The sequence below is a fragment of the Ctenocephalides felis genome, unplaced genomic scaffold, assembly GCF_003426905.1.
Source record: "Ctenocephalides felis isolate EL2017-DRISC unplaced genomic scaffold, ASM342690v1 CF-g0.4_SCAFFOLD_01170, whole genome shotgun sequence".
In the NCBI taxonomy this organism is placed as follows: domain Eukaryota; kingdom Metazoa; phylum Arthropoda; class Insecta; order Siphonaptera; family Pulicidae; genus Ctenocephalides; species Ctenocephalides felis.
In genome coordinates this window covers 85,374,142-85,390,855 of record NW_020537324.1, presented here as the reverse complement: position 1 = coordinate 85,390,855, position 16,714 = coordinate 85,374,142, and the positions used below count along the sequence as shown (strand labels likewise).

At 29.3% G+C, this 16,714-nt stretch overlaps 4 protein-coding genes and 1 pseudogene across 7 annotated transcripts in view; all 5 read left to right on the top strand.

The window, feature by feature from the left end:
• The window catches only part of LOC113368193 (ubiquitin carboxyl-terminal hydrolase 47-like), a 96,487-nt gene extending 87,451 nt beyond the window's left edge, over positions 1 to 9,036 (top strand). For all 4 annotated transcript variants that reach the window (XM_026609761.1, XM_026609763.1, XM_026609760.1 and 1 more), the window contains exons 14-23: positions 366 to 617; positions 2,688 to 3,065; positions 3,410 to 3,689; positions 3,766 to 4,063; positions 4,136 to 4,290; positions 5,846 to 6,049; positions 6,118 to 6,395; positions 8,115 to 8,191; positions 8,261 to 8,391; positions 8,512 to 9,036. In XM_026609761.1, coding sequence (XP_026465546.1) covers positions 366 to 617; positions 2,688 to 3,065; positions 3,410 to 3,689; positions 3,766 to 4,063; positions 4,136 to 4,290; positions 5,846 to 6,049; positions 6,118 to 6,395; positions 8,115 to 8,191; positions 8,261 to 8,391; positions 8,512 to 8,689 — 2,231 coding nt within the window. In that variant the 3' untranslated portion in view covers positions 8,690 to 9,036. The remainder of the gene's footprint in view (positions 1 to 365; positions 618 to 2,687; positions 3,066 to 3,409; positions 3,690 to 3,765; positions 4,064 to 4,135; positions 4,291 to 5,845; positions 6,050 to 6,117; positions 6,396 to 8,114; positions 8,192 to 8,260; positions 8,392 to 8,511) is intronic.
• A 353-nt stretch (positions 9,037 to 9,389) lies between these two features.
• LOC113367857 lies at positions 9,390 to 15,472 on the top strand (annotated as a pseudogene).
• Positions 9,677 to 10,527, top strand: LOC113367859 (uncharacterized protein C1F12.10c-like). Its single transcript, XM_026609436.1, has 2 exons — positions 9,677 to 10,207; positions 10,474 to 10,527. The coding sequence occupies exons 1-2, from the start codon at positions 9,677 to 9,679 to the stop codon at positions 10,525 to 10,527; spliced, it is 585 nt and encodes a 194-aa protein (XP_026465221.1).
• Positions 10,551 to 11,566, top strand: LOC113367858 (cytochrome b5 reductase 4-like). The gene is made up of 2 exons (XM_026609435.1): positions 10,551 to 11,400; positions 11,522 to 11,566. Exons 1-2 carry the CDS (start codon positions 10,630 to 10,632, stop codon positions 11,564 to 11,566), a joined length of 816 nt encoding a protein of 271 aa, XP_026465220.1. The 5' UTR covers positions 10,551 to 10,629.
• On the top strand, positions 14,985 to 16,360 carry LOC113367856 (Golgi membrane protein 1-like). Its single transcript, XM_026609434.1, has 6 exons — positions 14,985 to 15,041; positions 15,356 to 15,522; positions 15,652 to 15,816; positions 15,959 to 16,139; positions 16,202 to 16,294; positions 16,355 to 16,360. Exons 1-6 carry the CDS (start codon positions 14,985 to 14,987, stop codon positions 16,358 to 16,360), a joined length of 669 nt encoding a protein of 222 aa, XP_026465219.1.
• The last annotated feature ends 354 nt before the right edge of the window (positions 16,361 to 16,714 follow it).

Genomic DNA, 16,714 nt, shown 5'->3' with positions numbered 1-16,714 from the left:
GATTTGAATGATTCAAAGAACTTTCTGCTTGATTTTGGGAAAAAAAATTTGTCCAAACTTTTTTTTTTCTTTTTTTTTTTTTTTAGTTTTTTGTATATCGAAAATATTTCAGATTTTATTTTTAATTCTGACTATAGTTCTAATATACTTTAAACAAATAATTTCAACTTTGCAATTCAGCTTATATAATTCTTATAAATATTAGACAGTGTTACAATATTAATAATAATCTATTAGAAAACATTCAGTATTTCTCGAACATTCCGTTACGGTATGGGAAGTTCCAGAAATTTGCCTTAAGGCACGATGCCATAATTGCCTCAAGACAGAATTCCACTTACAGCTAGTTTATTTATATTTTGCAGAGAATTGTCGTTTGGTGTTCTATGATCAAACAAATGATTGCATTGAGTGCAGTTTAGAAGGAGAAGAGCAAAATACTCTTCTGGAAGTTTTGGCAAACCACGACAAGTCTTCTAGCTCTTGTGAAATGATTTTGGAAATCAAAAATCCAAACGAGCCATTATTCAAGCCTTATTATCAAGGAGGAATCAATGTTAGGATATTCATTGTGGATGTTGTCACGCAGGAAGTTGAAGGACCTATCATGATCAGAGGTAAAATATATATATATATATATATATATATATATTGAATGGTAGAGTCTTGGATTTGTGTATATTTTGTAGAGTTTCGAACAAGAATCCAAAAATAATACAAAATAAAAAACAAGAAAAGTTTTTAAAAAAACAATTTCTTTATTTAATTATTTGTTTATTGTCGACGTTTCGGAACTAGGTACGTTCCATCTTCAGGACATCTGTCAAGAAACATGATCTTGATGAGATTTTAGCAAACAATATGTTTAGGAAAAGAAAATAGATTTTTCTTAAATAATGAATTAAATTGTAAAAAATATATAATAATGTACAGAAATATGATAATATGTTCAAAATAAAAATGATAAAAATAAATGAGTGGATTATCAGAACAGGATATTAAACATAATAGAAAATTTTTTTTTTGAAAGTTATGGAAATTTTTTAAGAAAAGGTTAATGACAAAGTTGAATTAATTACCTGTATGTTTGAATATTTGTTAGCACTTTTTCACTAAACAAGCTTTTTTAACAAAAATGATTTTGTGAGTTAATTTTCCGCCGAATAATTAGATTTTGTAAATCAAAATTACTAAAAAAATTTGTCTTTTTTTTTTAAAAATTATTATTTGAAAACACAAATAATATTGTTCTCTGGATGTTGTTCGATTGGTTTTCGAAAATTAACTAAATGAAACTGGTGTGCCTTTTGTAACACGTGTAAACACTTGAACGAGAGATGTGAGATTGTATGTGTGTGTTTTTATATGTCAGGGTGTGAATACTTAAATTGTTGATCTTAAAAGGAAGTCGATATTAATTGTTTGTCAAAAAGTGTAAAAAAATTTAAATATGAATCATGTAATAGGTTGTGATCTGATCTAATGTTGACACTGTTAGAAACATTTATGAGGATGAGACAACTCTCCGCGAATAACCTTCTAAAGATGCAACTTTCGTGATATAAAATCTTTGGAGTGAAATTAAATGAATGGGCGTTTTCTATAGAGTGTTGTACTAGGGTACTTTTGAAATTTTTTTTTTGTTTAGTGTGGTCCACCAAAAACAAAAAAATTTCAAAAGTACCCTAGTACAACACTCTATAGAAAACGCCCATTCATTTAATTTCACTCCAAAGATTTTATATCACGAAAGTTGCATCTTTAGAAGGTTATTCGCGGAGAGTTGTCTCATCCTCATAAATGTTTCTAACAGTGTCAACATTAGATCAGATCACAACCTATTACATGATTCATATTTAAATTTTTTACACTTTTTGACAAACAATTAATATCGACTTCCTTTTAAGATCAACAATTTAAGTATTCACACCCTGACATATAAAAACACACACATACAATCTCACATCTCTCGTTCAAGTGTTTACACGTGTTACAAAAGGCACACCAGTTTCATTTAGTTAATTTTCGAAAACCAATCGAACAACATCCAGAGAACAATATTATTTGTGTTTTCAAATAATAATTTTTAAAAAAAAAAGACAAATTTTTTAGTAATTTTGATTTACAAAATCTAATTATTCGGCGGAAAATTAACTCACAAAATCATTTTTGTTAAAAAAGCTTGTTTAGTGAAAAAGTGCTAACAAATATTCAAACATACAGGTAATTAATTCAACTTTGTCATTAACCTTTTCTTAAAAAATTTCCATAACTTTCAAAAAAAAAAATTTTCTATTATGTTTAATATCCTGTTCTGATAATCCACTCATTTATTTTTATCATTTTTATTTTGAACATATTATCATATTTCTGTACATTATTATATATTTTTTACAATTTAATTCATTATTTAAGAAAAATCTATTTTCTTTTCCTAAACATATTGTTTGCTAAAATCTCATCAAGATCATGTTTCTTGACAGATGTCCTGAAGATGGAACGTACCTAGTTCCGAAACGTCGACAATAAACAAATAATTAAATAAAGAAATTGTTTTTTTAAAAACTTTTCTTGTTTTTTATTTTGTATTATTTTTGGATTCTTGTTCGAAACTCTACAAAATATATATATATATATATATATATATCATTTATCATTTACCATTTACCATTTGTCTTTTATCCCAGGTAATACCCAGCAAACCATTCTCGATTTCAAAAAACAACTGGTGAACGATCTCCACATCCCGATTTCGCAGCCCCAAAATTTGCACGTGGTCTGCGATCGATATTATAACGGCTCTAATTTAGTCGACGACAAAGTTATGTTGAGAACTGAGTGCTCCTTCGGACAGAACCGATTCTTTATTTCTACAAGATTAGACCCGACAGACGTAATTAATTTTGTTGAGAGAAGTGGCAGTGGTGGACTAATTGCTAATCATCATGATCATGTAGATTCGAATGTGTCAAATTTGAAATTCATAAGCAGCAAGTTGAAGAAGATTGTGGATTTGTTTGAATATGTTATCACTTTGAACTTCACGTTGCCCCCATTGGATAAAGGTAAGATAGAAGACACATTAATATTTAATTTGTTGAAGGAGAAGTTTATGGTTTTTAATTTTATTGCCTTGAGAAAAACTTACTCTTATAACTAGTTTATTTATTTGTTTAAATGTGAAAAGAAGTTTGTCATTTTAGCACTAGCTGTTACGGTTTTCCATTTTCAATAAATAAATGCACAGTTTTTATTTCAATTAAGTTATTTTTTAATCTCATAATTAAATGCAACTTTAAGAAGTGATAATTAAATACAACTCTGTTGTTTAAGTAATTAAAAATAACTAGAGGTGTGTTAATAATATGATTTTTATTATAATACTTTGAATTTAATTCTATTTCCCCAGATACTCTAGATGCAATGGCGATACCCAGTTATGACTCCAACGACAATCAAGTTAATTTAGTTTCTTCGACAACTGCAACCAATTTGAGTTTATCATCAGCAAAGCAGCAAATAAGAACTAATCAGCAACAAGATTTATCTCTGGGTGCAGTCAATCACAATGATGGCAATGTGAATAAGACTTTCTATGATTCGAATGAAATGATTATCAACCAGTCGCCGACGCCACTTCTTGGGGAATGGGAGAACAGCGAGGACAGCAGTTTAAGTGATAGCGACAGGTAATAAAAACAACAATGAGACAAAAAATACTTAAATTATCTTCTATTTCTATTTTTTTTATTTCTATTTACCTAGGACATTAATCGGTGAACCCCCAGTAGAAATGGAAGGCATCCAGCAGCTGGATGAAGATAATTTGAAACAGATCAATGACAATCTCTCAACCAAATACTATTATGCATCAGAACAACAATTGAATACACCGAATGAGGCTCTGCAAGGTGATGAGGCAACAACACAACAAAATGTCCAGACAACTGATCTAGATGAAATGGATCCCTCGCCGATGTACTTCTTTAGAGTCACCAAGTTCTATTTAGATCCCACTTTTGCACATAATAATGTGAATAATAAACCTAGTAATAATTTAAGAGTAAGTGTACCGGACTATGTTTAATTATTATTATTTTGTAACTGGTTTTATATATATTGTCTGTTTTATTAGGTGTTGGCTGACAAGAGAATGACAGTAGGAGCCTTAAAGCATTTTCTGTCTGCTGAAATTAGAGTGCCTATCGACTACTTTAAATTGTTCCGTATTTATCCGGCTAGACAGGAAACTGAGTGCTCCCGATATGAAGACAACATTACAACCTTCCGGTAAGATAATAATAGTAATAATAAAATATTATTTATAGACAACTAGATGACCCGACAAAAGTTGTCCTGTACCCATGTCTACAATTTTTTAATATAATATACTAATATTTAGCGTTTATCTAAAAATAATATTTATTAACTTCTCGACGTTTTGAAGGTTTCTGAACATTTTACTGGCATACCTCAGAAACTAAATAGATGTGTGGGTGTTTTGTATGTCCGCATTTTTTCGTCCACGTTTTCGGGCGCACGGATCAACCGATTTGAATGGTTAAAAAACATTCGATTCCTATTGATGGGGAGATGTGCTGATTAGTTCTTGGCAAAGGCAGGTCCAGTCGTTCCGAGATACGGAGCAAAAAGTGCAGAAAATAGAAATCGAGTTTTTGAGAGAACGGATCATCCGATTTGTATGATCCAAAAAACATTCAGTTCGTAATGACGGTTGGTTATTAGTGGTTATTAGTTTTGTGCAAAGGTAGGCCCAGCGGTTTCGGAGATACAGAGCTAAATGTTAAAAAAATGGCAGTTTTTGAGAGAACTAAGCGTCCGATTTGCATGATCTAAAAAACTTTCTGCTTGTATTGACAAAACAATTGTTTTTGAGGATAAAAAATTATTACATTTTTTTTTATTTTCCATAAAATATTTTTGTAATCTTGGATTAAAAATTCAAAAAACTGCCCAGGCTAAGCACAGTCTAAGCGCTACTCTGGTACAAATGTTTACCCAAGTGCGTTTAGACTGTTTATGTACTGGAGCACTATTCCAATTTTGTGAAAACTATTGAAAAATGTGACAATGCCGCCAAGCTAAGCACAGTATAAATGAAAATGTCGCATAGAATTATACGGGAGCACCTTTTTCAATTTTGTGTTCAAATTAGGCAACTATTTTTTTTTTTTTTTGAAATTGAATTCGAAATGAAATGACGATTGTTAATGTTCTAGAGATAAATTGATTGATTTATGATTTACATTTGATTTGCTAAGATATAACAAGATAGCAAAAATAATGAAAGTTACAGTATTTGTAATAATATATTTGAAAACGTTTAAAATTTCTCGAATATTTCGTTACGGTACGGGAAGTTCCAGCAATTTGCCTTAAGGCGCGATGCTATACACCACTAGTTCCATTTATTTCTACAATATTGCACACATCCCAGTACTTCATAATCACATACATCCTATAAAATTTCCTTAACAAACTTCAGAAAGATTTATCAAAATCCGAATAATCGTTTAGGAGGAGTATCAGTGAGTGCTTGTAATTTAATATGAACTTTATATAATAGCAATAAAGCTCAAATTGATTCTATGTTTTAGTTAGAAAACGTTTGTAGGAGAAAAAGAAAGGCTGTTTTTAGAGGTTTCTCGGCAATTATTCAATTTTATCTCGCCGTAAGAACCCTCCTTGGACATCAACGAACATTTTAAAAAAAGAATTGTCCAAATTGGTCCAGGCGTTGTTGAGCTATGCGCTTACCAACACATTTTGCGATCCATTTTTATATATAAGATTATAAACAAAGACAAATACTATCTTTTTACAGTGATGAAGAGTATTTATCAATAAAGTTGGGCAGAACTTTACGTCCAGGTGAATACCGAGGCAAGATCTATTTACTACAAGAGAAAGACTCCAGTGAACCTTTCAAAGTATTGTGCGAATGGATCTTATCACACGAGTACACTGTGGCTCAATTTAAAGCCGAACTATTCCAAAGGCATCCTGAGTTAGAACCACCTTACGATAGGTATGTATTTATACTCATAATATTTTTTATTTACTACCATTTACAATTCTCATGTGTCTTTTACCTAGATGGCGTGTGAGAAAGAAGAATTGGAAGAACCCCGCCAAAATTTATCTGGATTCAATGAATTTTATGGATGACATTTCACTGTATTCTAATTGGGAAATATTCATTCAGGACCTGTTGCCCTTACATGGAAATGCACAATCGTCTAATTGTGTAGAAAATAATGCGGCACCTCATTCGTTTGAAATCAAAACTAATCCGGATCAACTGGTGCTGTTTGTTAAGAGGTGGAGGCCTTCTGAATTGAAATTGGACGATTTTCAAGAAGTCGTGCTTGATGGTAAGAAAAGACTAGATGAAATAGTTTTTTAAACACTTTTGTTGCAATGTCATGGATCTCATTAAATTTAAAAGCTATTTTAATATTAAGTGATACTGTTGAAGAATTTTAATTATTATTAACACTTTTTGAATGTGGCAGGTAAAAATACCTGATATAGGTATTTTTAACCGTTTGATTGTTACTAACTTTAAAATCGGTTAAAAGAGTTAATAGTTTTGTTTAGTTTCAATTGATTTAATTTTTCCATGTTTATTTTAGTATTCAGTATATTTAATATTTTGATAATCAGCAATTTGTGAATATAGGACATTTTTTTGGTTTTCTTAAAATAACTTTTAATTTTCAATCCAGACATTATAATTTGTTTACATTAATAAAAACTAGATAAAATTTACAAAAATATAGTAAAAACAGTTTCATACGTTTTTATATTGAAATTTTGAATAATTCGTAATTGAAATGCGGACTTTAGTATTTCCCTAACATGCAAAATGTGAATTTAGGACATTTTTTAGTTTTCTTCAAATAACTTTTAATTTTTAATTCGGACATTGTAATTTACTTGCATTAGTGAAAACTAGATAAAATTGACTAAAATCTAGTAAAACTATTATTTGGCATTTTGATATTGAAATTTTTAATAATTTGTGGTTGAAATGTGGATCTTAGTACTTTGATAATTTGCAATACAAGGATTTAGGACATTTTTTTACATTTCTTTAAATAACTTTTAATTTTCATTCCGGACATTATAATTTGTATACATTAATAGAAACTAGATAAAATTTACAAAATCAAGTAAAAATAGTTTCATACACTTTGATATTGAAATTTTGAATAATTCGTCTTTGAAATGCGGACTTTAGTATTTCTATAACATGCAATATATATATATATATATATATATATATATATATATATATATATATATATATATATATATATATATATATATATATATATATAGAACATCTTTTTGGTTTTCTTCGAACTACTTTTAATTTTTATTTGGGATATTATGATTTCTTATATTAGTGAAAACTAGATAAAATTTACTAAAATTTAGTATAAACAGTTATATACGTTTTTATATTGAAATTTTGAATAATTTGTAGTTGAAATGCGGACTTTAATATTTCCATAACATGCTATATAAGGATTTGGGACATTTTTTTACATTTCTTCAAATAACTTATCGAATTATTAATATTATTATTAGAATTATTAATTATTATTAACATACTTATAGAATTTTTATATCGGATATTATAATTTGTTTGCATTAGTACAAATTCGATAAAATATACTAAAATCTAGTAAAAACTGTTTCATACACTTTGATATTGAAATTTTGTACAATTCGTTGAAATGCAGACTTTAGTGTTTTGACAATTTGCAATACAAGGATTTGGGACATTTTTTTAGTTTTCTTCAAATAACTTTTAATTTTTATTCCAGACATTATAATTTGTTTACATTAATAAAAACTAGATAAAATTTATTAAAATCTAGTACAAACTGTTACATACACTTTGATACTAAAATTTTGAATAATTTGTGTTTGAATATCGGACTTATGTATTTCAACTACATTGTACAACTTTCTTGGTAATTTTATGTTATTTCTTTCTAAATATATATTTTTTTATTTCAATATTTTATTTCTTTGGCCTATTTTGACTATCCACTCTTAGTATATATTTTTTTTCTTTTTAGGTCTGACAATAGATGAATTAAAAGAAAAGTTACACCATTTATCTGGAATAGCAGTTGAAGACATTGAAATTGCAAAGGTTTGTGTTGTCACATAAAGATTTAATTTAAAAAATAAGAGATTATTATTTATTTTGTTTATTAAATAGGCACCAAACAATTTCCCTTGTGAAACATCTGTACTGACAATACACAACGACCAAGAATGGAATCCGCAAGCCAATACATTGGATTCTTTCCCTCTTCACGTTTACGAAGATGGCAGTGTTTTCTATTACAGGTAATAAAATTAATAGAATAATATATTTATATATTTATTATCTTTGGCAACTATTCCCAAATTTTCAAAGAACTCTTATTATTATATTTCTTTATATTATATTTTTTTATATCTATTAAGGGACAAGAATGAAGAACTGAAAGAATTGACTGCCGAAGAGAAGCGTGAGATAATGGCAAAAGAGGGCCACCGATTTGGAAGACAATCTAGCTTAACATCAACACATTCGCCAAGAAGAGAGCGAGCCCTCAAAATCTACTTAGACAATTCACCTAAGAAAAAGGACCTCATCGATTAAACTGCTCTTAAGGGGTTCCATCTTGTGAATAATTGAAATTGTACGAATGAGTGTATGAAAATATATATATATTTACATTTGCATATATATGTACATGGATATATGTTTATATGCAATTTGATGTACTTACACATTATGATTCTTAAACATATAAACATGTATCTATTATTATTGTATTTATTTATAATTATTTTATTTGTATATGTAAATGTATGAATATGTAGACATGCTTGTATATATGAGGAGATAAACTAAACAAAAAAAATCATTAATCATGTATAATATTCTATTGAGCCGATCACTGCAGGCGTATCATGTTTTCTTTTTTTTTTCTTTGTTATACCGGACAGGAGAGCTGAACATAAGATTGAATAAAAAATACTATAAATTTCAAAAATAAATTTGTTACCTAATTACATGTAATTGTTTTATTTTAATGGAAGTAGTAATTAGTAATAAGGAAAATTAGATAATATAAATATATTCATTATAATATATATATATATATATATATATATATAATGAATTGAAGAAATAATGAAGAATGTTAGTGATTTTCATCATAATTAGATTTTATATTTGAAATTCGCGCTTTTATTAAACTGTCAAGAAAGATGGCCGTCTCGACGAGCGCGCATTTCAAATATAAAATCTAATTATGGCGAATCTCACTGACATTTGTCATTATTTGTTTAATTTACTTCCATTTATAATATTTCATTATTTTACATGAACCTTGGACAGCACCATGACGTAAGAAGCTTTCCTTAGCTCTGAATGTAAATGCCAGAAAAATGATAAGTGTAAGTAAAAAAGTAATAGTATAATAATAAAGTATTGTTTAGGGTTAGAAACTTTCATTAAATGCTTGCAGGTTCGTTTTGTATCTGGTGATAAACTAGCTAAAATGCAAGAAAACTTTTATTATTTTGTATATATGTAAATTATTGGGGAATAACTTTGTTATTCAACTATCGGCATTTCAAGATGCGCCCCACGAACGATATTCGTGATCGCAAATCGCGATTATCGGATTCAGATAATACGAACTCAAAGCTTGAAAATGACAAGAAGACTCCGAGGGCTCTTTTATCAAGCTCTTCTGCCACTGGCAATCCTCGAAACAAAACAGCTTTGGCTCCTGGACACTCTCTAATGGATTGGATACGGTTAGGAAATTCTGGAGTTGACTTATCTGGTACCAAAGGTAAAATTATTCGAGTAAATAAAGCAGAACTTTGCAAACATGCATCTGCAGATGATCTTTGGCTGGCAATTAGGGGTCAAGTTTTTAATGTAACGAGGTATTTAAGTTTTCATCCAGGAGGACATGAAGAATTAATGCGAGGTGCAGGTAAAGATGCTACTGCACTTTTTGATGCTGCTCATGCTTGGGTAAATTATCAGACAATACTGCAGAAGTGTGTTATTGGACCCTTGGTTTCAGATATACCATCTCCCCTAGACGAATTAAATTTTAGCAGTAAAAATATGTTGAGGCGACCAAGATTGCCTCAGGTTGATTACTTACCCAAGCCAAAACTAAGTCAAAATATTTCTAATAGTTTAAGTGTAAATGAAAAACAATATGAAAAAGAAACAAATAAAGTAAACAAACATATTGATCCAATAGAAAAACTTGATGAAACCCTTTTTAATTCAAGTACACAGAATTTTAAAAATACAAAGCAATCACCACGCTTTGATTGGATGCAGACTCAGTCATGGATTACTTTTGTTTTTTATACTGCCAAGTTTTCAAACCCATACATTTGTGTAAATAGGAGTTCTTGCAACGATTTGGTAATCACATTACAATATGCCAAGGAGTACTTTAAGTACACCTACATCCATTGTACGAAGTAAAGTTTTCATGTAACATTATTGTCACACATCATACTGGAAAGATTGAACTGAAATGTCTTAAAGTGAAAGAGGGTATGTGGGAAAATTTTGGAAAATTATCGAAAGTGGATGTGAGTCAAGAATTTGGGGAGTTTGATAATTATACTATTGTCCAGCAGGAAAAGGTAGGGCGAAACACCTGCATCATGACCCTAGAAAATCATAATATTGCGGGGTTACATTTACCCTTAGGAGGTCATGTGATCATGAAAATTGATAAACCAGGTATTGATGTTGAGCGATGTTATACACCAATAAATATTTCATACACAAGTAGTCCCCCAAAAAATGCACTTTTTTCACTCTTGATTAAGCTATATCCTAAAGGTGAATTGACATCGAAATTATATGATGTAACTATTCCATTACCAGTACTGATAAAACCAAGTGTGCAAACTTTTGATTTAAAATCTTTGGAAGGACACTCAGACTTCTTATTCCTTGCTGGTGGAACTGGTATTACACCTTTTTTAAACCTAATTATCTACTTACTAGATAGAAAAAGCTATGGTACAAAGTCTATATTATTAGTTTACTATAACAAGGAAGAAGAAGATATACTGATAAGAAACAAACTGTTGGAACTTCAACAGAAGCATCCACGGTTTAGTGTGACTTTTGTGTTAACCGAGCCACATGCACAATGGAATGGAGAGCACGGCAGAATTAGTAAAAGCAGTTTAATGGATATTTTGTCCAATCGACCAAAGCCTACATACCAATTAATATGTGGCCCACCACAGTTTGGAGAATGTGCCATTCAGATATTGGAGCAGTTGACTTTTGCTCTTATATTTATTTTTTGGGTAAATTTTTATAAATACTTAATAGTTATTAATAAAAATAAATTATTTTCAGTCATTGACGAATATATCATGCAAGATTTATTATATTATAGTATGTGTTTCAATTATTCACTTCCCATAGGGTAATATAGCTCTTACTACTAGCAATTTGCCACTGGAACTTTGAAATTCGCTCTACTTGTATTATATTAAATATTCTATAACTAAGTATGTATACTGTTTGAAAATCCGTAAACTACTACTACTCATGGATTTATTTTTAAAGTTTATATCGATTCGTTTAAAATATTTAAACTGTCAAGAAACATGGCTGCCACCATCACAAAGAGCGCGAATTTCAAATATAAAACTTAAATATGAAGAATCTCACAGGCATTTATCACTATTTGTTTAATTTATTTTTATTTCTTATACTTGGTTTATTTTTATTACATTTCAATCAATAAGTGATTAATATATTATTTTATTTAGTCTAGATATTATTCTCATATTGTATGGCTCAAACTGTCAGCGATTTAAGGTTAATCATGACGTACGTCAAATATGTCAGTGGAAAAAATTAAATATTGTAAATAAACATGAATTTTAGTTAGTGATTGTGCATAATAAAGAATTGGTCATCTTTTTAGTTAATACATGAAAATGCAGGACATTTACAACGTGCCAATAATTCATTCCGACTTGCCAGTTGAAACAACAATTTTTAAAATTGCAAATTCTTTGGAATATTTGACAAATACGGTTAATGATGTGTTTACAAAATAGGTAAGTTTTATAATATGTAAACATTATAGATTATTTCAACAAAGCCCTTTATTATTAATAAATTGAATATACACATCTAATTTAGTTAAACACAAAGCAATCATTTAATATAGCTCTACTACCAATGACTCCATTTTATTTCCTTTATGATTTTTATATTTCCATTTCCAGATGCTAGAATAGATGAAAATTATCAAAGAACAGCAGCTCTTAAGGAGCGCATAGATAAGCCAATGAAAAAATTAATAAACTCGTTGGCAGCAAAAAGGCAACAATTGTGTATTCAAGTGCCAAATATCCAGCAAGTCACGTCCACAAATATCCAAAAGCCACTTTTAAACGAGATGAAAGCTTAAGATTCAAACGTGATGCCACAATTATCTCAAAACCTTTGGAATATGATGAAAAACTGCTCAATGAAAGATTGCATTTCTTTCATGTTAAATCCAATGAAAAGAAAAAGTAATAAAAGATGGTGTACAATTGTTTACTTATTCTAATTCAATGTTGTTTTTAGGACTGAGGCAAAGAAAATTCCTGAAGAAGGGCTGGGTTTTATTCCACCAAACATAAATTCAGTGACGTCTATGCTTTTGTACAATACAAAAAAAATCCTTATGACCGATATGTCTCTCTTGATCCTCTAAATTCTAGCAGCAACAGCAAGGCTTATGGATTAGATAAAAATAGTACAAATAATATGGATATGGAAGAAGCACCTATTTCCATTTCAAATAGATTTAATACTATTAAAAATTATGCAGATGCTTATTTTTATTCTCCAAATTTTGGAGAGGTGCCACAATTAGATGTACCCATAGACTTACCAGATCTGCCAGGTACATTTTGAGATAATTAAATAAATTTTTAATATTTATATAAATCTTTGCATCCAGGTATAGCAGATGATATATCTTATGATTTTATTGAATCTGGGCCGGCTATAGCACCGTCTTTGCTTAATAGCCCAAGTAATACTATTCTAGATTTACCGGATTTATCAGAAATTAAAAGCAGTAGTTCTGTTGACGACAATAGAAGTATACAAAGCATATCTGAATCACCAGACATAAAATTGCCAGGTATGTGAGAGTACATTCTTATTTTTATTCAATATTTTTTTATATTCATCTATTTATAGATGTTTCTGCAGAGAAAGCAAAGAAAATTGATGAAACTGATAAAAATGCAATAAAGAATACATCAAATGTTAATGAACAACCTGAGTTAAAACTAAATACTCAAAATATTTCCATTCCTGCAGTACCTTCAGTACCACCTCCACCGTAAGGATTTAATGACATACTTTAATATTAATTAACATTTACATCCTGGACTTTATGGTATATTTATTATTAGGCCTCCAATGTTAGCACCACCTCCCTTGCCACCAACGCTTTCAGAACCTGTCAGTACATCTCAAACAAAAGCATCATCCGGTCCCAGACGGTAGAGCAAATTTAATGGCTGCTATTAGACAAGCTGGAGGCGTAGGAAAGGCTAAACTTAGGGCCGCTAAACCATTACAAGATGTATGTAATATGATGAACAAAATTTATCTGATACAATAGTATACATCAATAATATATATTATGTTTTATCAGGAGTTTGTAGAAAAGAAACCATCATCAACCTCCGGACCTGGTAATCTTATGGCAGATCTTCATGCTAAATTATCAATGAGACGTAAAGGAATCTCTGGCAGTAAATCAGATAGCTCTCCTAATGTTATGAGTAAAGATCGAGGTGATGGAAGTGTCATGGATAAAATATCAGCAATGATTCCACCGCCTCCAAAGTTAGAAAGAAACACTGAGAGTGAAACTGATACCGACTGGGAATAAGGTTAATAAAAGATTAAGAATATTGATAAAATATCACTCATTATTATATTTTATGTATACAATAAACAAGTATTTATAAATATATGTTCAATGATTGAACTATATATATTTTGTATGGGTTTTTATTACAGAATTAACTACCATTTATAGAATATATATATATACAAATATTATAGATATATATATATATATATATTCATTAAAATAATCACAATTTAATTTAAAATACATATATATAGTTATCAGATGATTTGGGTGTAAAAAAAGCATATAAAATGTTAAATAATTTAGTTTCAATTGAATTTTTCACGGTATTTTAAAATTTAAAACCAACCGTAAAATTAGGTTTTTTGTATTGGATACACCCACTGAGTTAAGTAACGCCCACCAAATTCAAATGAAAGAAAGTATAAGAATGATATTTAGTTCAATTCTTTAATAAACCGTAAAATATTGATATTTATAAATATATATTGGACTAGTATATACATATAATACAATATGGTTTAATAATGAGTGATATTACTTATATTAAACACTACTGTTCATGATTAGGGAAACCCATTTTTTTCTTTTTATATCAACCAGATATTATATTAGAAGACATTCTAATTCATTTTTACAACAAATTTTAAAATAATCCACCTTAATTGAATATATTTAACTTTTTAATTTTAATTTGTATTTTTTTCGCCCATTGCGTTAAGCCACGCCTACCAACGTCTTCGCTAAAATCTAATCTGGCAACACCATGTATGCCACATGCAAAGCTGTCGCTGTCAAATATTTTGCAAAAGATTATTCAATGATAATTGTTTAACAATTTAACAAGTAATTTTATAATTGTGCATCGTTAAATCGTTTAAATATTGTAATAGATACGATTAATCCTTCGTAAAAACAGAATTGGTTATGATAAAGCAACTTTAGAGATCTGACTGAGGTAGAGTAAACAAATAATACGTGGTTTTAATAATGAATAAGAAAACTTATTTGATGGCTGTTAAAGCCGTTAATAGACATAAATTACTGGTCATTTGTGATTGAATTCGTTAAAATGATATAATATACATTAAAACTTCTTGACAAATCATACATAAAAAATATCTTATTTTACTTATCCAATTTAAATAAATATTTATTAGATAATTCGGAGTCATCGGTTTTATTTGCATAGCAGTTTGTTGCATCCTATATATTAACATAAATTAGTTAATTTAATTAAGTTCTAAATCTTTTTACCTACCTTCTCCATTTTTGTTAGTGAAATGACAGACCTTCAAAATTTTATTTATTTAAAGAATTATTTTATCATTTTTATATTTATTAATTATAATTTCCTCCAGATGGGTTTCGATACAATGCGTGTGAATTCAGGAAGATGCCCCCCATTCCTTGTAGCGGGTTTATTAGTAGCTTGCGTCTTATTAACATGCAACTGGTGGACACTATCATCACAAAATTATGACATTCTTAAAGAGCTCGAGGAGATGGGCGATCAGTTGAAAAAATGGTAAATATAAATGATATAGATGATCTAATTATGTAAAAGGTTAAACTAACCTAATTCAATTAGAAAACAATCTGCATATGTCATATTTCTTTTTATTATATGTTTTAATGGTTGTAATGATTTTTTTAGTTCATCACAGAAAAGTTTATGTGATAGCGAAAGAAGCATTGCAGAAAGTAGACTGGAAGCTGCAGAAGGCTTATCGAATGCAAATCAAATAAAGGCTACTAAAGAATTGCGTTCACTTAGTGACCAACTTAATGAGAAAGATGACAGGATAAAGGAACTAGAAACGTAGGTTTAATAACAGATAGAAAGATAGATAGACTTGATTTAAATTCAATATTTTACAAATAACTTCAATACAATAACAATTTTTATCACAATATAATATGAATATAACAATATCAACTTCTTCTTATATTTATCATTGTAGATCTGAAAAGCACAAGCAGTCTTTATTAGAGTCTTGTGAAACAAATCTTGAAAATATAAAAGGGCTTGATGAAAGTAGAGCCGGTGTTTTAAAAGTGTTGCGCGTTGAAAAATCAGCTGTTGAACAAGCACTTCAAGAACAGAAAGAGAAAAATGAAAAACTGGAAGAAGAAATCAGTGAGGTAAGCACTGATTTAAATTTATTTCCATTTAAATTTCAGTTACTAATTAAAATTTACAACAGTTGAGAGCAAAAATGAGTGAGGCTCCTCTTGAACATAAAAAATCAAGCAATGTAAGCCCTGTTCCAGTTGTTATGCCGAATTGTGGTCCCCAGGTAATAACAAGCATAATCACCTTGTTACTGTGTCTTTAACTTTAAATTAATTTTTTGTAGATATGAAGCAAGCTTCAGAGGATGAGGATGCAAAACGATTTGATATGAGTTCAGAGACCCCTGATACTCTATAAAAATGATTGCCAATATTTTTTAACTATCCTCCTTTTTAAGCTTTAACTTTATATATAATGAAAAAGCCAATGATCTGGAAATACATTTCCAATGAATGACGACTTGCTGATGATGAAGGACTATGACTGTTTAAAACTTCCATGTTTTATATAAATTTACATATAGTATTTCTAAATTCTGTATTAGTTTGTTAAGTAAGTTGGATGCCTTTGCATTTATAAGTAAAGTATAAGTTTAAAGAATATGCAATTTATTTGTTCTGATTGAAATTTATGTGTGGGAGAG